Here is a 22,624-nt window from a genome sequence, read left to right as displayed (position 1 = left end):
TTCAGTCAGTCAGGTGTGTATTTCTTCTTCCTTTGTCAAAAAGAAGGAAATAAAAACAATCCTTTTCAGCTTCTGAATCCCTACATAATGCAAATCCATGTGACTTAAGGCCTGCACAGGTGAGTGAATTCTAATTCAGAAAATTACATTTTTAGTCAAACACATTGTACCACAACAGGAATCACCAGGGAAGATGGCAATAACTGGAAAATAATTTAAAGTCTGTTTCTGGTTTTTACATGTGGAAACGAAATCTTCACCTGGAGGAGTCACTAAATATACTAGTAAATAAGCATCGAGAAGCTCTTCTTACTCTGCATGTAGCCAAACAAAAGCTAAGGCAACAACACCACTTGATTATGTGTGAGTAATATATATGAACTCCGTATCTTTTTCTTAACTCATGGCCTTCGTAAGCAAACCATTTTTCAGAAATTGTTACAACAGTTACTACACCTTACTATGCTGTCCCGCTCCAGAGAGCTGTACTTTAAATGCCTTATTCTCCTTTCCCTTATTTCAACAACTTAACTACATTCAAATACCCCTCAAAGTATAAAGTTTCTCTCTTCTAAAATGTTTAGGCCTCGTAATCTTTGTAACTAAGTACTGATTAGTGTTATAGTCAAGATGTTGTATTTGCCATTGCAGAGCCTTTGGGAAAGGCTCAGTCAACCACTGCCCCTGTTAGAGGAAGGCAAGGGAGCAGTACACATACAGCACATTAGATAACACAACACATGATCTACTGCAATTATTAGGTTAGTTATCTTTTTCCAGGATCAGAAGAGAAATGTAAAAGGAGAGGAGGGGAACACGACACTTCAGAGAGTTCTTTGCAATCTGCTAGCTGAAAGGCAAGGAAGTAAACAAAGTGGCTTTGAAACTGCTCTGAAAGTTTTTCCAGTTTCATCTTTCACTGCTCCTCTGCTTGGTCTTCAATTGTTTCCTTCGTTTTTCAGACTCCTTGTGTTCTTACAGAATTCTCAGATGCATTACTCACTCAACCCTAGATTTCTTTGTCCTGTAATCAGTTCCGAGTTCTAACCTTCACAATTTCTCAGAAAGTTTTTCATCAAATCAATAATCATTTTGAATCAGTACGAAAGAGAGAAGGAATGGTATGTTGTTGTTGTTGTTGTTGTTAAGAAAAACAAACAAAATCCAGAAATATGCACATATTTTACTATAATTTTTTCATATCAATGGTACAGAAACTAAAATATAGGAGAACTTGTAAACTAACTAGAAAAATAAAATAGATTGGAACAAGAAGAGAAACCTCCAAATTTTGCAGGTGCTCATGCACTAAGCAGTCCCAAAGTCAGTCAAATACACTTATGCACACAAGCTTCAACATAAGTGGCAGCATTTTATCATCGTATATGTCTTTTCTTTTTAATAGTCTCAGACTGTCTTAGCTCCTCAGTCCCATGAGCATATGGACAAGATTCAGAAGGCAAAGAACAACCGTCAGGATGATGAATGAAAAACCAACAGAGACGTGTTTTAAATGCTTCAGCTGAAAGGCATCGTTTTACTTCAGGTTTAGTTTTCCTTGATGGCTTCTCTTTTCTCCAGTCACGAATATGAACTCTCCCGTCTAGAACTAAGATTAAAAACAAACAAAAATTCAGCTGTTAATATACAGCCATGGGAATTGTACTGGAAAAAATGCATAGTGACAGTCAGCAAATAACATGTTTTCAACAAATGGATCACTCAGACAAAACTAAATGTACCATTTATACAGAAATAGAAAGTAATGCATAAGAAACTGAAGTAATATAGAGATAATCTAAAGAAAAAATAAATTATTTCCCTATGAGATGTTTTACTATCATGCTGAGGCATCTTTTTAGCATCTTCATAGAGGGCGTTTATAGAGTTTTTGTTTACCAAAATCCATTAAAATAATTTATACTAAAATGCTCAGAATCTAGACTGAAATTTACACTTTTCAGTCAAGTTTAATTGGATAGGAGGGGTAAAATTGATGACTGAAAAAAGCCAAGCCAAGCCAAACAACAACAACAAAAAAAGGCCTATTTATTCCTTACCTTCAAATACTTGATGATTATTCTTGAGCAGTGTTTGCAGGCCTCCATATTCACTTTTCAGCCTCTTTAAAGTCTCCTTATTTAAATGTTCTGCTACTTCTTTCAAGGAAAGGCTTTCTGCAATAGATGATGGTGTAGCTATAAAAATATATATAGCTAAAATCCTAGTAAATCCTAACTTCTGCATAAATTATTGCTTATGAACAGAACCTAAGAATTACCTATAATTACTATAGCAACTCTGTGCTTTCAACCTCACAAATATAAAATGTATGTTTTCTGTGTGTGTAGTCTGTAAAATGGCAGTTTTCATTCAACAGTGCTCAAGTCAAAATTTGTGTCCTCCCTTTTTTTTCCCCCTCTTCAGTAACATATAATCTTCACTGTGCCAAGCACTCTTTATATGAACATAATAAAATGACTCAAAGGCTCTTCTATAACAACAATATATAACAAAGTACAGCAAGTAAATAATGAAATGGGTGCAGGAAAGTGGAACTTACTGAGCGCTTATAAAATAAACAGTAACTTCTTTTCATTCTAAGGCTAAGACAACTAAAAATTGCTCATTTTGTTGTGAACAAATGGCACATCAAAGCACTTCTTAGAGAATTATAGCAAGTTATGTTATTATCTAAAAATATATTTAAAATCCTTTCCATCTAGATGCAAAGTTATGTTTCTGAACAAACAGCTTTGTTCTTTTTTTTTTTTTTTTTAATTGATTCTGTCCTAGTATGTAAGTACTGAGTAAAAGGAAAACAAGAGAAGTTTTAAAATACATTTATGCACCTTATTTGTACTCCAGGGTGCAATAAACCACCACAAAAAAAACAGAAACAAAAACTTTGCTACAATACTGTTGTAAAGATAGGAAACAGTAGATATATAGTTGCTTTAAAACAGTTCTGGATCACCCAAGAGAGGCAGCAGTTACAATCCACTAATAAAAGAGGAATAGTTTAACCTTTCCGAGGATCAGTGCTTGCTCAACATTCCAAAAGAAGTGATCTCCAAACAAAGATGCTTCTCTTGTGGCTGCCAGCTCTTAAATGAGGTTAGGAAGGATGGACCCTAGGTCCTTCCAGTCACACAGATGAATTGCTTCTACCTGTGCTTCCAAGGACTGGCCACATTCTTTCAAGAGGTAATCATTGGCTCAGGTCATAACCTATCTGCTCCTACACACTGTTCATAGTATTTCTTAAAGTCTATCTCACTTGCCAAATTTACAACCATAAATTCATCAGAAAATACCAGCAGAAGCAAAAGGCAATGGAATAATGTTAGAAAGACTATCTCACAGACTATCTCACCTCCTTGATTCCAGGTATTTTTATTTCCACCATGTGTATTAGAACATGATTTTGCAGGGACTGCATTTAACAGCAAGTTTGCTACATTCAGAACAACACCATCTACAAAATCCCGAGGGAGGGCAGCACAATTTCTGGTTTGTTCTACTTTTTCTCTGGGTTGAAATCCAGGCATCCAAATTCCACCAGCAGTCTCCATCACATTTTCAGGGAGTTCTGAGCTTGCTCCTTTGCACACAGCGTGATCGTTATGATTAAAGCCATCTTCTCTGTCACGTGCAACCCCAGCACAGGTCTGACGATTACGAATAAACTGTGTTATCTGCTCATCCATCAAAGAACGTTCTGTAGTTGGATAGATCCTGTTTTTTCCAATAAGGCACACCTATCTTAGCAGAAACAGATACATCTCTATTTATACTGTAGCATTTATACAGTCTAATTCCTACATCAGAGTATTCACTCAACAACCAACATGTCTTAAAGAGGCTTCTACACCTAACTGCCAGAGATATGCATTGGAACTCTATGCTCATTAACACCTGAGGGTTGTTTTTTTTTTTTTTTTTTCCCCTCCAATTTCTTTTAAATACTGGTGACACAGACGAAATCCAGCAGCCAAGCCATAATCCATTTTGCCATACAAGCACAGCTCCAAAACATTTAAATAATCTGGCATTATTAAAAAAAATAAAGCTGAACCCCTCTTTCTGCTACAGAAACATTTCACTTTGAAATTCTTGATAAGAAAACCTACAAAGCTAAGTGCAAGTAACCAATATTAGCAGATGGAAAAATTAAAACAGAGCTTTCCATCCTTCAGAGAAGTATATAATAAATAACCATAAACCATTTCATTCTCTCTTGTATTTCAGATTGTAACCTATCAGTCCAAAATTACCCTTTTTGTTGATGGAATTCTAAGGCAATCTTCTTCCACATGAAAACCACAGACACGTCCCACTTCAGCAACAAAATCAAGATATTCTCTGTATTGAGTCTTCTTGCTTTGTCTTCGGCTGTATTTTCCATGGAAATCGAAAAAGCAACATGGCAGCACAAAGTACCTGCATGAATAGGAAGACCTACAAGAAGGACAATGAACTGCTAAACAGAAAGTTACTTCCAAGAACACAAAAATTTAAGAAATAACACATCAGATAAAAGCATTGATGTAAAGTTTTATGAAGTGACAGAGCTTCAAGAAATTATATTGATGTGATACTACTTCAGGATATTTATTGGTAAATTATTTGCTATAGTAAGTAACCGTGTCGACTTTGCAGGAATAAATCTCTAGGTATCAAACTACTGCAGCAGAACAAGGAAATGCAGGATCAACAGCAATTAATTTGTTTTTAAACAAATTTCACATCTAAGAAATAAATACAAAATTCATTTTGAAATTTGAAAGCAGAATGCTACACTGAATTCTATGATAAAATAAATACATCTTCCATGTTTTTCCAAAGGAAAAGAGAAACATTTTGTAAAAAATAATCAATTGCCATCATAAGAAGCAAATCTTGCTAGAGCAACTGGTAGGGTTACAAAAGAAGCAGTCTTCACCAAGCATGCATAGGCAATAATATTTCTACTAAATTCCACTCCTCCTGCTTCCCCAGGACCACCAAATACCTGGCAGCAATTACAGGTATCCATGGCGTTAATTCATCTGAATGGTTTCCTATCAGCCAGTCAGTATCTGGAAAGAGATGACTGTCACCTGGCACGATAGAAGATTCCTTTAAAAAAAAAATAAAAATAGAGATTTATTAAAAGTTTCTTTAATTCTATTTGTTAATAAAGCACTAAGCAACCATGTAAAATCCTAAAAGCAGAAAAATACAGCAAGAATGAGAACCACAGAAGAAAACAGTATTTTCTACTATTTGTACTTCTGCCAGGCACTAATTTTTTAGAGCTACAAAAGATGGATCTGGCAACAATAATCCACAAAATACTGGTCACAGAGCAGAACAGTAAGTCTGATGAAGAAAACTGGCATCTTAAATATATCTAAACAAATATCATACATCGCTTATGATTTCTTGCTACTTGTCACATTCATTTCTGCTACATATATTTTCAGAGTCCTACTCCCTTTGCCACGTCTTAAAGACCTAGGTCAGTAATTAATCAGAACATAGCTTCCCTACTATCTTCTCCTCTTTCATAGGCATTTCCTAAATTAAATCTCACTATACAGAATACCAGCTTCATGAATAATAGAACCAATCCAGCCTAACACCTCTTGTGTATGTTGCCAATGCATCCTTCTCCAAGCCGTGTTAGAACTACCTAGTGATACATGTGATATCAGGAGCAAATACAGGAATCAATATGTTAGGAAAGAAAGTTTCACTGGTGACCTTTACAATCGTTTTTGCAGTCTCTAGACGTGCTCTAAAAGGTCCATATCTCTCCTTTTTTGTTGAGTCTCTGTTGAAGTTCAGCACTTTTGTTCCAAACAGCACAGTGCAGTACAAGATCAGAGTTACACTCAGAGTGACTCTGTTGTTAATTCACAACTTCGGATATTAACATATTTTATCAAGTACAGCTTTGCAAACAAAGCTGTTCTCAATTGTACTTCCAGTAAAATCAAGTCTCTTAGTGTTAATGTTTGCACAAGTAATAGGAAATCACTCTTTTAAGCTTAAAAATAAGCAAACTACAAATATGCAAGAAGATGATACAGCATTGCCCTATTAATACTCCCTTATAGCTACCTCTAGTACATATGGGTGCACTGTACCAAAGCCATATAATGCTTTAGACAATTGTCTACAATTCATTGTGTTTAATAATATTTTTATCAACACAGTCTGAAGCAATGAACAAACGAATTAAGTTACATACATTTGCATAATACCTCTAAATGAGTTTCTGGTCCATACATGTCCCATATTTTTCTTCTCCTCACGTCAATTCCTCGACCTAAGTGCTGAAATATTTGACCAACAAAGTATCATTTTTAAGTACCGTTTTTAGTAGAAATTCTCAAACAAATCTAAATATTAACACTGACTTCTTCAGTCACACAACAAAATACAGCTTCATTTCAGGCAGAAGTCACTAGTCTACACAGTCCTTGCTAGAAGAACCACCATCCAACCACTGAACTGATTTATTGGAGTCTAAATACACTTTCTCTTGCACAAGCTGATATGAAAAGGAACAACTGGAAATTAAGTTAGAAACAAAAAATCCGTTAAGAAACTGTATTTGAAGTTCAGAATCCTGTGTAGAAGTAGTATTGACTGCAAATTAAATACTAATGAGTCTCATGAAACTTTCAGACATAATTTTTGATAGACAATAACGTATTTATCAATCAGGTAGAAAAAAGAAACATCCACAGGGAAATACAGTATCCAGTATTAGACCAAATTTTTCTGGTCACACAAGAACATAAAGTTTGTTTAATGAACACTTCCTCTGCAATTTTACTAGGTTTTCCCATTAGTTCTAAATGAAATTTTCTGAGACTGAGTGAGTTTTGTTGAAACTCAGAGCTTCTTTGCTGCTTTTGTTTCAAAACACGTGCCTCAAGAATCTGAATTTTGCTGCTGCCAAAAAATGCAACGCTCCCACAAACAAAGTTCATTGGTTAGGCCTTCCAAAATAAGAAATTCACAGATTCACAGAATCACATAATTGTAGGGGGTGGAAGGGACCTCTAGAGATCATCGAGACCAACCCCCCTGCCAAAGCAGGTTCCCTACACCAGGTCGCACAGGTAGGCATCCAGGCGAGACTTGAATATCTCCAGAGAAGGAGACTCCACAACCTCCCTGGGCAGCCTGTTCCAGTGCTCCGTCACCCTCACCGTGAAGAAGTTCTTACGCACATTCATGCAAAACTTCCTATGCTGCAGCTTATGTCCGTTTCCCCTCGTCCTGTCTCCACGTACCACTGAACAGAGACTGGCCTCACCGCTATGGCCGCCACACCTCAGATATTTATAAACCTGGATCAGGTCCCCTCTCAGTCTTCTTTTCTCAAGGCTAAACAGACCCAGTTCGCTTAGTCTTTCTTCATAGGGGAGATGCTCCAGGCCCTTCACCATCTTTGTGGCCCTCCGCTGGACCTGAGCTACTTTTTATGTGCAAAAATACTTTCAGGTTTTGATGATGTATGGGGCTGCTGAATCACGGCCTGAACCTCTGATTAATCACCTCAGGCAAGCAATGAGTCAGCCACGGAAGCACGGGTGAAGGCAATTCACCTGTGCTGCAGGAAGGGGTGGAGCCTGGCTGCACCTCTCCTAGACCCATTTAAGAGCTGACTGCCAGTAGGGAAGGATCTCTCTCGAGATCTGCTCTGTTGGAGTCCATCGTGTGAGCCCAGGATAGGGTGAGTGACTTCCCTTTCTTACTCCAATATAACAATTACATTAGCCAAGCTCCTGGATATACCATACCATCTGTATATCCATTGATTATACAGATGAGTAGACTTCAGATTTGATAAAATTCATTAAAAAAATCTGCTCTAAAAGTAATACAAGAGAGACTACCATTTCTTTCTGATAAATTTACAACATGATTAAATTATACTATTACTTTTCCCCTAATTTCCTTCCTTTTTTCTTGCCTCAGGAAGATAAATAGCTTTCAGGACAACCCACTGCACTAATAAAAACAGCTAAAGCTTTGCTAAGACTTTTTCTTGGTAACTAGAGAGTAACAAAACCTTGTTCTAATAACAAGAATTAACTGAATTTTGGCTACTTGCATGCCAGATTAAAGAAAAGCAAAACAAGAATATTGAATTATATTTTTCCATTATTGTAAAAAGCACTCTATTTACCCCTTCACTGTTAAGAATATGCACCAGTAGACCATTTCCACATCCCAGATCTACAAATGACTGTTTCTTGGCCAATCCTTTTTCCTTTCTCTCTTCTTCCCAGAGAACCTAAGACAAGAAAAGAAAGCTTTGACTTACACTCTCACATTTCCCTGGCAAAAAGTAGACAATGAATGGAAAATGCTGGGAGACAAAGGAGATGTGACAGAAGGCAGTCACTGTACTCGCAGAGAAAGCAATTTGAGGAAGAAAGAAAACAAAAAAACCCACAAACTCTAGAACTGCTTATGGAGGGAGGGAGATATTTTAGAGTATCAAGTTTTTTTTTTAAGTGCTAAGCTTCACTCACTTCTGAGCATCTGGAAGTAGAAACTGATCAAAGAACACAGAGGTAAAATAAGCTGATAAAACAAATGGCCTAAGAGATTAACATCACAAGAAAGGGAGAGTAGCAAGCAAACTTCCAACAGTGCATCTGCAAGTAATACTACAGAAGAGCTTACACCCACTGCATAAAAGAACAGATGACAATGCTGAAAATAAAAACCAAAATGCTCTTTATAATGAACTGGCTGTAAACTGGTACATGCAGTTTCCCATCGACTTGGTAAGAATTTTTCATTTACTTTGCAGGAGTCAGCTGTCACAAATTCTGAATCAGTTGAAGGGATCCCAGAACTTTCAACCCAGTTCTGGTCCCTGCTCTGTAGGTAAGAACTTACTCCCATATAGTTATGCTTTGAATTTGTTATCTTAATAATTGCATGTTTGCCTGCAACACCTGGAGTAGACTCCTGCTGTGTCTGTCAAAAACTTTTTCCCCTTCAATGATGAACGTGTATTCTGTAGCTTCTTAATACTTCCCTTTTATTTTTCCTATGAATAACAGAAATTGTCAAGAATATTTACCTATGGAAATAAATTAATAAGCAGCAATGTACCAAATGTTTGTCAGTTTAACTAGGGGAAAAAACTGCAGAAAAGCCATAAGATCATCAGGTTGTACATTTTTAAATGTAATAATCATTGCACTTTTGTACTCCAGACTGTATGCTTAAATCAGAACAAAAGCAAAAACAAACAACAAGCACACACTCACACCCTTTTATCACACCTCCTCCTTTTTCTTTGTATACTTGTTTTAAGTTCAGGTCAATTGAAAACCTGCAACAACTGTAAAATGAAAATACTGATTTTCTTCAGAAAGCTTTTTCTGTTAGAAAACAGAAGCTTCTAAATATTAGATGAAACAGGCTGGGAGAACTGAGGTTCTTTACGTTAGGGAAGGCTCCAGGGAGACCTTATAGAGCTCTCCAGTACTTAAAGGGATTTACAGGAAAGATGGGGAGGAACTCTTTATCAGGAAGTGTAGTGATAAGACAAGAGATAACAGCTTCAAACTAAAATGGGGTAGATTTAGATTATGTAATTGGAAGAAGTTCTTTACAATGAGAGTGGTGAGGCACTGGAACAGGCTGTCCAGAGACACTGTAGATGCTCCATCCCTAGGTCAGGCTGCATGGGACTTTGAGTAACCTGGTCCAGCAGGAGGTGCCTCTGCCCATGGAATGGGGTTGGGAGCAGACGGTCTTCAAGCTCGTTTCCAACCCAAACCATCCCATGATTCTGTGATTATTAAGCAAAACAGCTCCTTACCAGCAAATAAGTGGCAATAGCAACATCTTCATAAACAAACTTCTCAGGATCCGTTACTTCAGGCCATACCTTCAGAGGAAAAATAAAAATAAAATCACTTTAAATACTTCAGAAAGTGCTCAGTTAAAGATGATGAATATTCAGAGCTCTTTAACAGGATTCTGCACTTGACAAGTTTTGCATTTTAACCTGATTAAAATATAGACAGAAAACAAATACAAACAGCAAGGTTTTGTGATTCACAGAAAAAAATTGCATAAAAAAAGTCTGTTATTGTTCAATCAGTACAGTTTCCAAGAATTTTAAGGCTCTGAAGTAAACTGCTGTATCTGTTAGAGTATGCATCATTTTGCTTATTCTTACAGCAAAAATACTAATATTATTCCTACTAAACACATCAATAATATTAGTATTCATAAATTTATTTTCAAAACATATGAGACATAGAATTACTCTGGCCCAACAGAACACTTTGTTCTGTTGTTGATGTTTTACAAGATCATTTACCGATTTCTTCATTTGTAGCTAGACTTTGGTCTCTACCAAATTATGTCATACAGTATTTAAGACTGTCAGCATCATTTTTCAGTGTTTCCAAGATTCACCTACCTTAAATAGAGTAGTAAATGTTTAGCCTAGTTACTATTGGTGCTTCCTGACTACTTGAGGCTTTGAAGGACATACCATATTTATGCTTAATTGTGAAAATCATTTAGTATTTCCATCCACTGATCTGCTGCTAACTCCTTACATGAAGGCGACCGTTATGGTAAATGTCTAACTCCACATGATATTTAGTACAAATTTGGCTCAGAATTCTGCTTTTCCAGTTTAGTTCTTCCAAATACTATGAAATTTTTTTTTTCCTTTATGTACACAGTAAAAGATGAAAAAACAACACAAACTATACTGCATACAATTCAAGTAAATTACTTTAAAACAAATAGTGACAGAAACAGTTTCGTAAGATAAGAAACAACAATAAAAAGCAGTGACAAGAAAGAATGAGGTCATCACATTTGTCACCTAACTTACCTTTACGATCTCCTTGTATTTTTCTTTAAGGTCTTGATAAACCTTACTGTATTTTGCTACAGGAATGAGCGACAGCGTACTTCTGAACTCGCTGCATTTTTGCTCCACAGACCACTTAGCCAGTTTGGACAAAAGTACATCTCCAAGCCATGATAGTTTGGGGTATATTATTCCATCTGAAAACCAATCTTTTGAAGATGGAGCTATAATAGACACAGACCTTAAAAAATAAAATAAAAACTTTAATGAAGTAGAGTGTACTTATACATCTCACTGCCTCAAGTGGAAAAGAGATAATAATTAAGTGGAAAAAAATGAGAAGATCAGATAAAAGTATAAGAGTAGATTGAGGAATAAGAAAAAACATATTAAACAAAAAGAGAAGATAAAACAGGAAAGTTACCGAATAATGGAACAGTATTCCCTAGGTTGTGTTTGACAGCTCATCACTTGCTAATTTAAGCACTGTATGAAAAGCTGTGCTAACCTTACCATACTAAGGACTTGCATATAACGCACAACCTGATTTACCACAATAATCCAAACACTGACAAGTAATAGTGGGTAATTCACAAAAACATTTAAAAAAATTAGGAGGTAAATACATTTAATGAGACATTTCATGATTACCTGATTTTTAAATTTAGTTGTATTTCCTATATTATGCAAGCTGTCAGCAGGAACAATCATACCCTCAACACTCGGGATCAAGATGTAATAGTCCACAAATTTTAATGTCTGAAACTCAGCTGGTTCCAAACAGCAATTCCTAACTGTATTTCAACCTTACTAAAACCTACAGAACCTGACATCCATCATGGATATAGCCAGCTCCTCCCAACAAGAAAACACCACACACAGAGTCAATATATAGATTCAAAATTGAAAAATATTTCTTCTATGTTGATTTTGGTATTTTGTGTTTAATAGAACACTATGCACTCAGATCACACCACTAGTCATTTATTAATTACACAAATTATGAAAACCAAATCACCTAGATATCAATATTAAAATACGATGTGATCCTTGCAATAATTCAGGATTTCCTTTCTCTCACACTTGCAGCACTTACCATTCCTCATCTCTTATGTGTGCAAATTGAATTTGATATATGTTGCACTTTTTAATTTGGTATTTTCCCTCACTGTTTTCCTCCAAAGGCAGAAAGGTTACAGTTCCATTGCAAACATCTGAAAATATATGTAAACAGCGATATGTTATTCCATGGTACAAACTACCTTGTTCAGCACAAAAAATATAGCATTTCCTTGCTATATTAACTGCAAACTATTGAGGACAATACTTTATTGCTGCTTTCTCCTACCACACAGTAAATCTGGAGTTCTGGGATGCACATTTCAAGTTAACGGAGACGTAACATCCCACAGAAGCTGAGGATGCTCTGTTCCTGGAGGTGTTCAAGGCCAGGTTGGATGGGGGCCTGGGCAGCCTGGTCTATTACTAAACATGGAAGTCGGTGGCCCTGCCTGCAGCAGGGGGGTTGGAGCTTGATGATCCCTGAGGTCCCTTCCAACCCAAGCCAACAGATGGCCATGCCCCTCAGTGTCTCTACCAAACTTCAAGAAGCTATTCTGGAAGTTCTGTTGCATTTCATTTTCTAACATGACCTATACAATTAATTCCTACACAAGGAAGAACAGAGTGTCTTTTGAAACAAAAACAAAGGAGATGGCAGCAAAACACAAATGGTATGACACAGCCTAGTGCTCACATGCTATATCTTAATGCTTAATATCTTAATTTATTCCCTGTTGAGTTCCTAAAGATAACTCTAATGGAATTTATGCTGTACAAAATGTATCCATTATTACTTTACACACTAGTTACAGCAGTGTTTTTAGCTTCTGTTTATCCAAGGGGATTTCTTTAGAATAATGTTTCCTATTCTGAAAATTGTCTGCTATCATCAAAACACTCTAAAAATTGCAAATCTCCAAAATTAGAATACTACGTTGGTAAAGTAACCAAAACACCAAAGGTCCAGACTTCCTACGCTTCAGTTTGCGGCCATTTCCCCCTGTCCTATCGCCACTCAGTGCCGGTGCAGTCCCACCACAGAATACAAATCCTGAACAAGTCACCTTGCACCACCAGCTCCTTCACCGGCGGGGCGAGAAGCCCTGCGGGCCGCGCCCGGGGCAGCAGAGCCCTCAGCACAGCACGCAGCTCCCGACCTGGCCCGGCCGTGAGGAAAGGCAGCAACTCCCCGCGCAGCTCCCTCCAGAGCCGGCCCAGCTCCGAAGCTCCCGCCGGTTCCTCGCCTATACCGAGGTGGGGAGACGTATCTCCGTCCTCCCCGAGCAGCACCGCGCCCTCCGCCTCGATGGCGGCGCCGCACAGCCGCCTGTTGGCCACCTGTGGCTTCTCCAGCCACACGCGCACCGCCGCCCAGAAGCCGCGGGGCAGCGCCGCACCACCGCCCCGCACCGCCGCCGTGCCCAGCACCACCATGGCTGGAAGGAGGAGGCGGAGCGTCGCAGGCTGCTGCCGTCACTTCCCGAGGCGGAGGCGGCAGCGAGCGGAGGTAAACGGCGTATCCGTGCACTCCTGTAATTAGCTGTCAGTCGGCTGGACTTGTGCGAGGTGTTTGGCGTGGCTCTGCCAAACCTCATCGCTTAATTGGAGAGACGCGGGAGATACTATTAGCTAGAGAAAGGGTTTGGTCGGATGGTCGCAGCCAGAGGGTCGTGTTCGGTGGCTGTGTGTAGGTGGAGGCCGAGCAGTGTCTCCCAGCGGTCCATCTTGGGACCGGTGCTCTTTAACATCTTTAACAATGATGTGGATGACAGAATTGAATGAACGTACCCTCAGCATGTGTGCTGATGGTGGTGAGTTGAGTGGTGCAGCTGAGTGGTGCAGTTGACACCATAGAAGGAAAGGAGGCCATCCAGAGGGACCTGGACAGGCTTAAAAAGTGGTCCCGTGTGAATCTAGTGAGATTCAACAAGGCCAAGTGCAACTCCTTGCACCTGGTCTGGGCAATTCCAAATACAAGTACAGACTGGGAGAAGGAGTCATTGAGATCAGCCCTGCAAGGAATGACTTAGGGGTTCTGGTGAGCAAAAAGCTGGGCATGAGCCAGCAGTGTGCTTTTGCAGCCTGGAAGGCCAGTGGTATACTGGGCTGAATCAAAAAGGGAGTGTCCAGCAGGGCAGAGAGACTGTCCCCATCTACTTTGCTCTCGTGAGTAGCACTCACTTATGTGGAGTACTGTGTCCAGTCCTAGGGCCCCCAGCACAATAAAGATGTGGAGCTATTAGAGTGGGTTCAGAGGAGATGCACAAAGATGATCAGAGGGCTGGAGCAACTCTCTTCTGAGGAATTTGGGCTTGTTTAGTTCGGAGGAAAGAAGGCTACAGGGAGAGCTCTTTCCTGCCTTCCAGTAGTTGAAGGGAACTTGCAAGCAGGTCTGGGACCAGCTTTTTGCACAGTCTGATAGTGATAGGACAAAGGAGAATAGCATTAAACCAGAAGAGGGAAGATAGAGTCATAGAATCACCAGCATTTGAAAAGACCTCCAAGGTCGTCTAGTCCAACCATCCACCTACCACCAATATTTCCCACTAAACCAAGTCCCTTAGTACAACATCTGAATGTTTCTTGAACACCTTCAGGGACAATGACTCCACCACCTTCCTGGTCAGCTCATTCCTGCACGTGACCACTCTCTTGGAGAGAGTACTTCCTAAAGTCCAACCTAAATCTCCCTGGCGCAACTTGAGGCCATTCCTTCTAGTCCTATTACTAGTTCCGTGGGAGAAGAGGCCAATCCCCATTTTGCCACCACCTCCTTTCAGGAAGTTGTAGAGAGCAATAGGGTCTCCCCAGAGGCTCTTCCAGACCATATAATCCTAGTTCCCTCAGCCGCTCGTCATAAGACTTGTGCTCCAGACCCCTCACAGCTCTGTTGTCCTTCTCTGAACACACTCCAGGGCATCAATGTCTTTCTTGTAGTGAGGGGCCGAAAACGGTACACAGTACTTGGCTTTACCAGAGTTGAGTACAGAGGACGATCACTTTTCTGCTCCTACTGGCAACACAATTTCTGATACAAGCCAGGATGCCGTTGGCCTTCGTAGCAATCTGGGCAAGGTTAGATGGTTTGATGTTACAAAGAAATTCTTTACTCAGGGGATGGTAAAGCACTGGCATAGGCTGCCCTGAGAAGCTGTGAGAAGCCCCATCCCTGGAGATGCTCACGGACAGGTTGGATGGGGTCTAGGGCAGTCTGATCTGGTGGCTAGTAGCTCTACTATGGCACTGGGATTGCAACTGGATGATGTTTTGGTCCCTTCCAGCCTGAACGACCGTATGGTTCTGTGATAAAGTCCAACTTATGCTGGCTGCAATACTTCAGTATAGAAATGCCTTTCTGACCCCTTCTGTTCGAGGAAGCACATCTCAGCACGCTTTAGTATTAAAAAGTACCACCTCCTGCAATCATTATTTTGCACTTCAACCAAAAAAAATCAAGTCACCTGCCCTGAATTTTGGCAGTTCAAATAGAGATTCTACAACTGAAACTCTGAAGAGGGTTATCTAGTCATAAGCTTGAATTACTAACAGATTACTAACTTCCAAATAAAAAAGCTTTTTAACTCAGCATTTTTTTGTGTGAAACTGTAGCAGTTTTCAGTGAGTTCCAAATAATCCATATTGTTATTTTCTGCCATGTCCATAGGCTGATTTCAAAACGTCAGCAGAACTCAGTTCCATGGGGCTGAAAGCAGCATGGAGGTGATTCCCTGGAGCCATCTTCGGCTGTATTTCTTATTGTAATTGCCAGTTTTGATTTACTAATTCATTTTGAGATTGCTTGCTTAGAACTAACTTGTATCAAAACATAGTGGGAAGATAGAGAAAAATTTAAAAATTTTTTTGCAGTGCAGGACTCTTTTCATGAAAGCACAGGTTTTAGCATTTCAGCAATCTCACTGATCTGCAATGTAAGTAAAATTTGACACCTTTAAATAAAATTGCAGTGTTCTGATGCCAGATTTTCTCTGTTCTGAGCTAGAAGCCTTGAACTTCTGCCTGATTTAATGCTTTCCAGTTCACTTCTGTTTACTGGTAGGAGGTGAATGTCTGTTTGGCATTGGGCTGAATTGCTCTTTCCCAGTGCCTGAAGTTTGGTGTTTTGTTTTGTTTTTTTTTTGTTTGGGTTTTTGTTTGTTCCAGCTTGTAATGCAGTGGAAAGTACAGTGATAGTAGTGGGTGGCCCAATCCTTAAATGAGGTCTGGGAAGACGTGAATCCGGTCTCCGTTCATTCTGGTAACTTATATGCATTGCATGCAGCTGAGCTCCCCTGGGTTGACCCTGCCTTCCCACCAGGTATTCAATCACTGATTCAAGCTGACTTAGCATTTCCACTACATGTCTCATCACTGGAACTGCACCTGGAACCCATCTGGAAGTTGCACATGTAAATATTGTCCTGCAGTCCTCCTCTGCTGTGTTATTATTCTTTTCTTAGTAGGTTGAAAGAAACCAAATGAATGAAAGAGGAGTATCAAAATGATGAAGAAAAGGAATGACAGAAAAAAGTAGAATGCCAAATTAGCTGTTTCTATACATTTCAATAGGCCTAGATGAGCCACTTGGCCAGCCCTGGTCCATATGTTCTCTCAATGGCTTTGGGAATTCCTGCTTCTAGCCAGGCCCCCTGTTCTGGCCATCTTCCATTCCCTTGCTTAGGCACTGATGCCTCTTTGATACCTGACAAAAACCTCTGCCATCTGAGTGAGGGAGAGAAATTGCCAAATGTGATATGAGCAGGTAGCAGCAGAGAGCATTGAGTCTTTGCACTTTGGACCTGGTTATTACAAACTGAGGTTCAGCTTTTCTCCCAGAGCACTGCAGGTTGCACCTACTGATAATGAAGTGCTGCTGATTTTGGGTTTGCAACACACTGGAGAAATGTTATGGCCTACGAAGATTCAGGAAAATGGCATCAGAATTTTTGGACCTTGCTGCTTTTGATCGCAACTGCAAGGGATTGAGGCCAAGTCAGCACAGAATAAGAGAATTCAGAAATAAATTTGTAGTGGAAAGATGGACTAAAAAGGTTAGAAAGCAAAACCCCTAAAATGCAGAATGAGAAGTTAAAAGTTAAGGAAAGAAAAAGGAGAAAAATGAACTTAAGCACTGTATCCCCCTATGCTGACCCATCTGGTTATTTGCTTTGTGCTTTCACAGTATTATTACCTACAGTAAGCTGTCTACTCTTTCTTTCCTGCATCCCAATTCCAAGCACTCCAAGTAATTGACTGAGCTTTTGGCTAATGAAATCAAACATCCATTACACCAATAATTTCAGAGTGCTTTCTGTTCACCTAACAATCTTAACTGCTTTACATTAACACAAGTTCAGTGCCTTTGATCTTACTATCAGTTTCAGTCTCTAGAATTTATCCTTATTTTCTAGAAGTTTTTATAGATATGTTCACTTCAGTATTTATACTTCTGGGTAAGTCAACAAAATTACAAGAAGATACTTTAAGTTGAGATCTGCCCCCGAAATATGGAAGAGTGAACAGCTGGAAAAGCTTTCTTTCCTCAATCTTCTTCCTCTACAGAGGAAAGTGCAACAGCACACTTTCATAGGCAGAGTGGCAAACTAAATACTGTAAAAAGAACAGTATGGTGTTGGTTGAGTGCAGGGAGCCACATGACAATGAAGGTCCTCCTTTTTCTGTGTGGATTCCTTTACGTACTGAATGCTAAATCTGTACCTTCAGGATATAAATGTATCTTCGTGCCTGATAATACTCATCCTTCTTTAGTCTTTTCTTAATAGCTCTTTGGGAGAATTATTAACATCAACAGTATATATTAGTACATAAATGCAATTTATCTGTCGATCTCTGCAGAAATTCACCTAGATCAAAGTATGGATTGATACCTGCAGTGACAGTATTCTGCCTTGACTTTTTGAATGCTAGAGTAGTAAGAGCCATCTCATTCAACAAACTATTGCCATTTCTGTAATCAGAAAATTAATCATTAAAGAAAATCTTGTTTTAAATTATATTTAAAAGGTTTAGATCACATTTTAATAACAAAGACTATGTAATTCATTTACATTTGATCAAAGGCATTTTTCCTTAGTTTTTGCCAAGCCAACTGGATTAGAAAAATGGGCAGTCAAGCTTTTAGTTGGCTTTGCACTGCTCTACTCACACATTAGAACGACTCTGTGGGTTTAATTAACAACCCTTCTGATTTCTTAATCTGCTGTACTTCAGTGCATAAAGTAGATTTTCTTTGTTGCAGAGAAGTCTGACTAACAATGGCACCCACACTGAATGTGAAACAAGCCACTGGCAACCAAAGTTCCTGGAATACTTTGCTACCAGATTTCCCTAAGGGGCCTCTCTCCAAATATAGAAAGAAAGCTTCCTTCAACTGGAAAGAGATGGCAATGTTCCTCGATGGTGAAGATATCATCCGGCTTAAGGTAAGCAAGCAAGACAGTAAGCATTTTTATTTTTTGACTTATAGAAGCAAATACATGATTCTCAAACACAGAGTATTTAATAATAGTCTTTAGATATGGAGCATGAAGAAATTATTTTTGCACATTGTTTTTCAGAACAGAACTGAATTTTTAAGCAAACTACATTGCTATCTAATAAGACATGACCAGGTGCAGCATTACAGGACTTCCTTGTCCTTTTCAAGCTGAGAAGAATCTGTATCTATCATATTTCTCTATGAGAGGCGTTAAATCCTATATCTCCTGGTTTTACAATTTACTTAAACTTATCTGAGTACATCCCACTACCAAACATGTTATTTCTGTCATTCTTTGACCTGACATAAGCTCCTACTGTCTTTGTGTTTGCCATAATGCTTATGTAGTGTGTGTTGAATAGTTTTGCTTGCCTAACTGAATGAAAGCTATCCCTACTAAAAAAAAGATTAACTGCAACACAAAAGATGGTGTGGGAATGCATGACCTGAGAGATGGAGGGGGAGACAGAATGAACATTTTGATGGTGATACAGCATTTTGTGGATTTAAGCAAATCTTGTAGGTTCATCATAATTATTAAAATACTTGAAGGAGAACCAGAGGCATTGTTCTGCATCTAACTGGTACACTTAAAAGAATGTGCAAAAAAACAACTGTTCTGTGTCTGATGGAGTTTCAAAACCATATGGGCAAATTATTAACACGGGGAGATGGAATGACTCTAACTTTCAAAGAAGAACATGGGGAATCTTCTGTTATTCTTTTTTACTGTAACATCCTCCTCAGAGAATAGGAAAGGCTTAATTGTTTATGAAGATTTTACCAAAGGAAGTTTCCAAAATGACACAAAAGACAATTAAAAATATATGGATATCTTCAAGACAAAGAGTTCTGAGATAAAAAATACACCGTAGCTTATTGTGAGCACCCACCTGGAGTATTACATTCAGCTCTGGGGCCCCCAGTATAAGGGGCACATGGACCTGTTGGAGCAGGTCCATAGCAGAGCCATGGAGATGATGAGGGATCTCCACTGAAGAGTCTGAGGAAGTTGTCCAGCCTGGAGAAGACTCCAGGAAGACATTATAGCAACTTTCCAATACATAAAGGGTGCCTTCAAGAAAACTGGAGAGGTTCTTTTTACAAAGGCATGTAGTAATAGAACAGGGGGTATTGTTTTGAAATGGAGAGTAAATTTAGATTAGATACTAGGAAGAAATTGTTTATTATGAGGGTGGTAAGGCACTGGAACAAATTGCCTGGAGGAGGTGTGGATGGCCCATACCTTGACCCATCAAAGCCTGGTTGGATGGGGCCCTGTGCAGCCTGCTGTGGTGGAAGGTGTCCCTGTCCATGGAAAGGGGGTTTGGAGCTAGATGATGATCTAAACCAAATAATTCTGTGATTTTATGATTCTATCTAAGGAAAAAAAAAAGATCAAAATTAAAACTTTGAAAGTTGTACATCCATATAAAATGGATACATATGATGGTTCTGTTAGAGTACATTTCTGCTTTCATCTGGGAGCAGAACAGTTGTGGTAGCCTAGTGCCGTTACCATTATGACATATTTATAATTAAATGCTACCTCTGGAATTTTTTGTACTCAATCTAAGTACAAGTGCCCTTTAGAGTCCTGGCAGCAGCTTCATAGTGAAATAATGAAGCAGCTATAAAAAGCAGGTAGCTTTTACCAAACCATTCTCTTACAGTCAGAGTGAATCAGTCCCACACTTACTATGTAATGACAAAGGAGCTTTTGTAAAGTTGAGCTTCATGAACTGCATCTATAATGGTAGACAATTTTAACAATTTTTTAATTCTGTGAGCGTTTTGCTTTATAAACTTAAGTCAAACCATTGTAGCTTAAGGCCTAGGTATTATCCTGGATCAACATTAACTTGTTTTGTTAATTCTTTTGTATTAACATTCTCAAACCATTGTTTTTCCTTCCTCAAGAACAGAATCTTCTCTGCTCTAGAAAGTGATCCTTTCTTTGCACGTCATCCTGGAGAAGAATTGAGCCGTGAGAAGTATCAGGAGCTGACATTCCTGCGCTGTAAAAGACTCTTTGAATATGATTTTCTTACTCAGCAAGAGATCATGGAGAACCCATTGAAGATACTGAATTTGGTTATCTGTATAGGAATGTATGATTGGTCTCCATGTCTCCAATTTTTCTTACATTGTGGTGTAAGTACAACTGTAAAAATATTTTTGAAGTATCTTGTAACACTCTTGTTTGTTCTGTTGTTTTTCTGCCTATTTTATTAAAACAGTATATTTTCCCAGCCCATTGTTTTCAGTAATCAAATTCAGTTTAGCTGTTTAGATCTGTGGGGTAATTTTAGTAGATCTTTGTCAGCTAGTTCTCACTTGGAATCCTGTCTGGTGGGTGGAAACAGCATGGGCACAGCTACTATTTTGACATCCTCAGTACCACCTTCTTTTGTCCCTTCTTTCTCCTCAATGGCAGTAGCAGTGAAAAGAACTAGCTTTTATGGGCCCTATTTGGTTGCTGTGTCTTTTCTACAACTCCATATACAGTTGTCTGAAACTTCCTTGCCTTACCCCCTAGTGTGTTGATTCAGGGCAGAATACAGAAGTAACAGAAATCTGTGTAAAGATGATCACTGACATCAGTGGATGGGTTCATTAGTTCCCCCCTAGATTAGTCTCTCAGAAAGAATACTTAACATGGCTATTCAGATAATAATAGCTGAATTATTAACACTCATTGCAGGGCAGGAGAGGTCTGGGATTTAGAATTTTGCTATGTAAACATCCATCTAGTAAACTGAAGATATCTCTAAAAACAATGTTCTTGTCTGGTCATGAATCAAATACCTTCAGTTCCCAACAAACTAGAATATTCTTATTTTATTCAAAAAGATATCCACATGCACAAGTGGAAAGTGAGCCCACAGAGCATTTTTAAGAGTTTGCAGTGAAGGCTTGATCAGATTTGAACAATGAAAATTTGCTACTGCAACTATAATCTTTTTATCCCAATAAAACAACACTTAGTCTTTGCTCTCACTCACTAGTGTTATTTCCTCAGTAAAGAGGCTAGGAAAAGATCAAGTCCTGATTTACCTCCTCATGGTATAGTTCAAGTAGTAGTTTTCTATTTGGCAGCCTACTTTACCTGATTTCTTTAATGCACGTCACTGCTACAAGTTATACATTTGTGTTTTCCATCACGAGGTCACTGACTTCATTCATTATTTTCTGTATTTACAGGTATTTGGAGGTACAATTTTGAGTGCTTCAAAAAGGTTTGCCAACTTTGTGAAGAAAATTTATAACATGGAGGTAAATTTCTTTTCATAGCTTTTTAGAACTGGGTATTTTCATAACTATAACCATGGCACTTAATGCATCTTTGCAATATTTTTGATCTATGTAGGTACCTAGTTGCCAATAAATAACAAAGTAAAGGAAGACTGAGGAGCACATTCAAGCTCTCAGCCTTGACTATCTCTCTCCCAATTGTTTTGCCATTTCCTGAATCTTGTTTTAGTCTATCCAGGTTAACATGGAGACAAAGTTTGGAGACTTCTCCCAAAAGACAATATTGATGACACTTTGCCAGTTCTTCTCTTCCCCCCCTCCTCCACCCTCCCCCAGTCTTTAAACAGTATCATAGCAAGTTTACTTGCTACAATATTTACACTCCCACATCTGCATCATACACTGTGCAGCACATACCCTTGGTGAGATGCTAGAAATATTCAGTAGCAATGCAATAAACTGGAAAATATTAATTTCTTAATGCCATAGAAACACCACACAGTGTCCAAAAGAGAGCTAGAACCGAGTGTCCTGCACAGTAAGTACATCCTGTCTGATACAGAAAGGGCCAATCCTAAGCAGAATGGCAGTCAGCATTCACTGTCTGGCTTGATCCTCAGGCCTGTGCAAAGTACACACTTGAGTGCAGTCAAACTGAGCTTCATGCTTCTTTTATTATGACCTTTTCTATCTTTTTTTTTTGTCAGCCATTCACCTTCTTTGCTTATTTAATCTTCTGAAATTATCTCTCAGCTCATAAACAGCAGTCTACTTCTACATTTTTTATTTTTCGATGTTTTCCAAAGTTTATAACCTAAGATATATATTGTGGGCCAAACCAGTCTAGGATAAAGGGATGCTGATATGCACAATTCATTGTGGCTTTAAGCCCAAACAGTAAAGAGAATCAAATGTATGCATATATGGATATGATACAAATTTAACCCCTG

General features: G+C 38.8%; 2 protein-coding genes across 7 annotated transcripts in view; one reads left to right on the top strand and one right to left on the bottom strand.

Annotated features, from left to right (window-relative positions):
• Positions 1-1,163: 1,163 nt before the first annotated feature.
• TRMT44 (tRNA methyltransferase 44 homolog) lies at positions 1,164-13,398 on the bottom strand. Its single transcript, XM_010710493.4, has 11 exons — positions 12,988-13,398; positions 11,958-12,075; positions 10,883-11,102; positions 9,848-9,916; positions 8,192-8,299; positions 6,252-6,323; positions 5,015-5,121; positions 4,278-4,461; positions 3,377-3,761; positions 2,061-2,177; positions 1,164-1,609 (listed from the first exon to the last, which is right to left on the bottom strand). Exons 1-11 carry the CDS (start codon positions 13,355-13,357, stop codon positions 1,377-1,379), a joined length of 1,983 nt encoding a protein of 660 aa, XP_010708795.2. The 5' UTR covers positions 13,358-13,398; the 3' UTR covers positions 1,164-1,376.
• The window catches only part of ACOX3 (acyl-CoA oxidase 3, pristanoyl), a 34,917-nt gene continuing 25,687 nt past the window's right edge, over positions 13,395-22,624 (top strand). For 2 of the 6 annotated variants that reach the window (XM_010710495.4, XM_085223543.1), the window contains exons 1-4: positions 13,395-13,430; positions 18,180-18,363; positions 20,340-20,573; positions 21,624-21,695. In XM_010710495.4, the coding sequence (XP_010708797.1) occupies positions 18,196-18,363; positions 20,340-20,573; positions 21,624-21,695 (474 nt within the window). In that variant the 5' untranslated portion in view covers positions 13,395-13,430; positions 18,180-18,195. Of the gene's footprint in view, positions 13,431-16,155; positions 16,179-16,220; positions 16,330-18,179; positions 18,364-20,339; positions 20,574-21,623; positions 21,696-22,624 lie in introns of those variants that run through there. The other 4 variants (XM_085223542.1, XM_085223541.1, XM_010710494.4 and 1 more) reach the window with 4 other exon arrangements.

The sequence above is a fragment of the Meleagris gallopavo genome, chromosome 4, assembly GCF_905368555.1.
Source record: "Meleagris gallopavo chromosome 4, MGAL_WU_HG_1.1, whole genome shotgun sequence".
Lineage (NCBI taxonomy): Eukaryota > Metazoa > Chordata > Aves > Galliformes > Phasianidae > Meleagris > Meleagris gallopavo.
The sequence above is the reverse complement of the archived record's forward strand: the minus strand, read 5'-3'. Positions and strand labels throughout refer to the sequence as shown.

What these genes read in the sequence shown, in the direction of transcription:
- TRMT44 (XM_010710493.4), bottom strand. Translation starts at nt 13,357, where the DNA reads ATGGTGGTGCTGGGCACGGCGGCGGTGCGGGGCGGTGGTGCGGCGCTG. An exon ending in CTATTGCCACTTATTTGCTG is followed by an intron (nt 8,300 to 9,847) that starts GTAAGGAGCTGT and finishes TTCTTGTCTTAG; the next exon opens with GTTCTCTGGGAAGAAGAGAG. An exon ending in TAATCATCAAGTATTTGAAG is followed by an intron (nt 1,610 to 2,060) that starts GTAAGGAATAAA and finishes TTTTAATCTTAG; the next exon opens with TTCTAGACGGGAGAGTTCAT.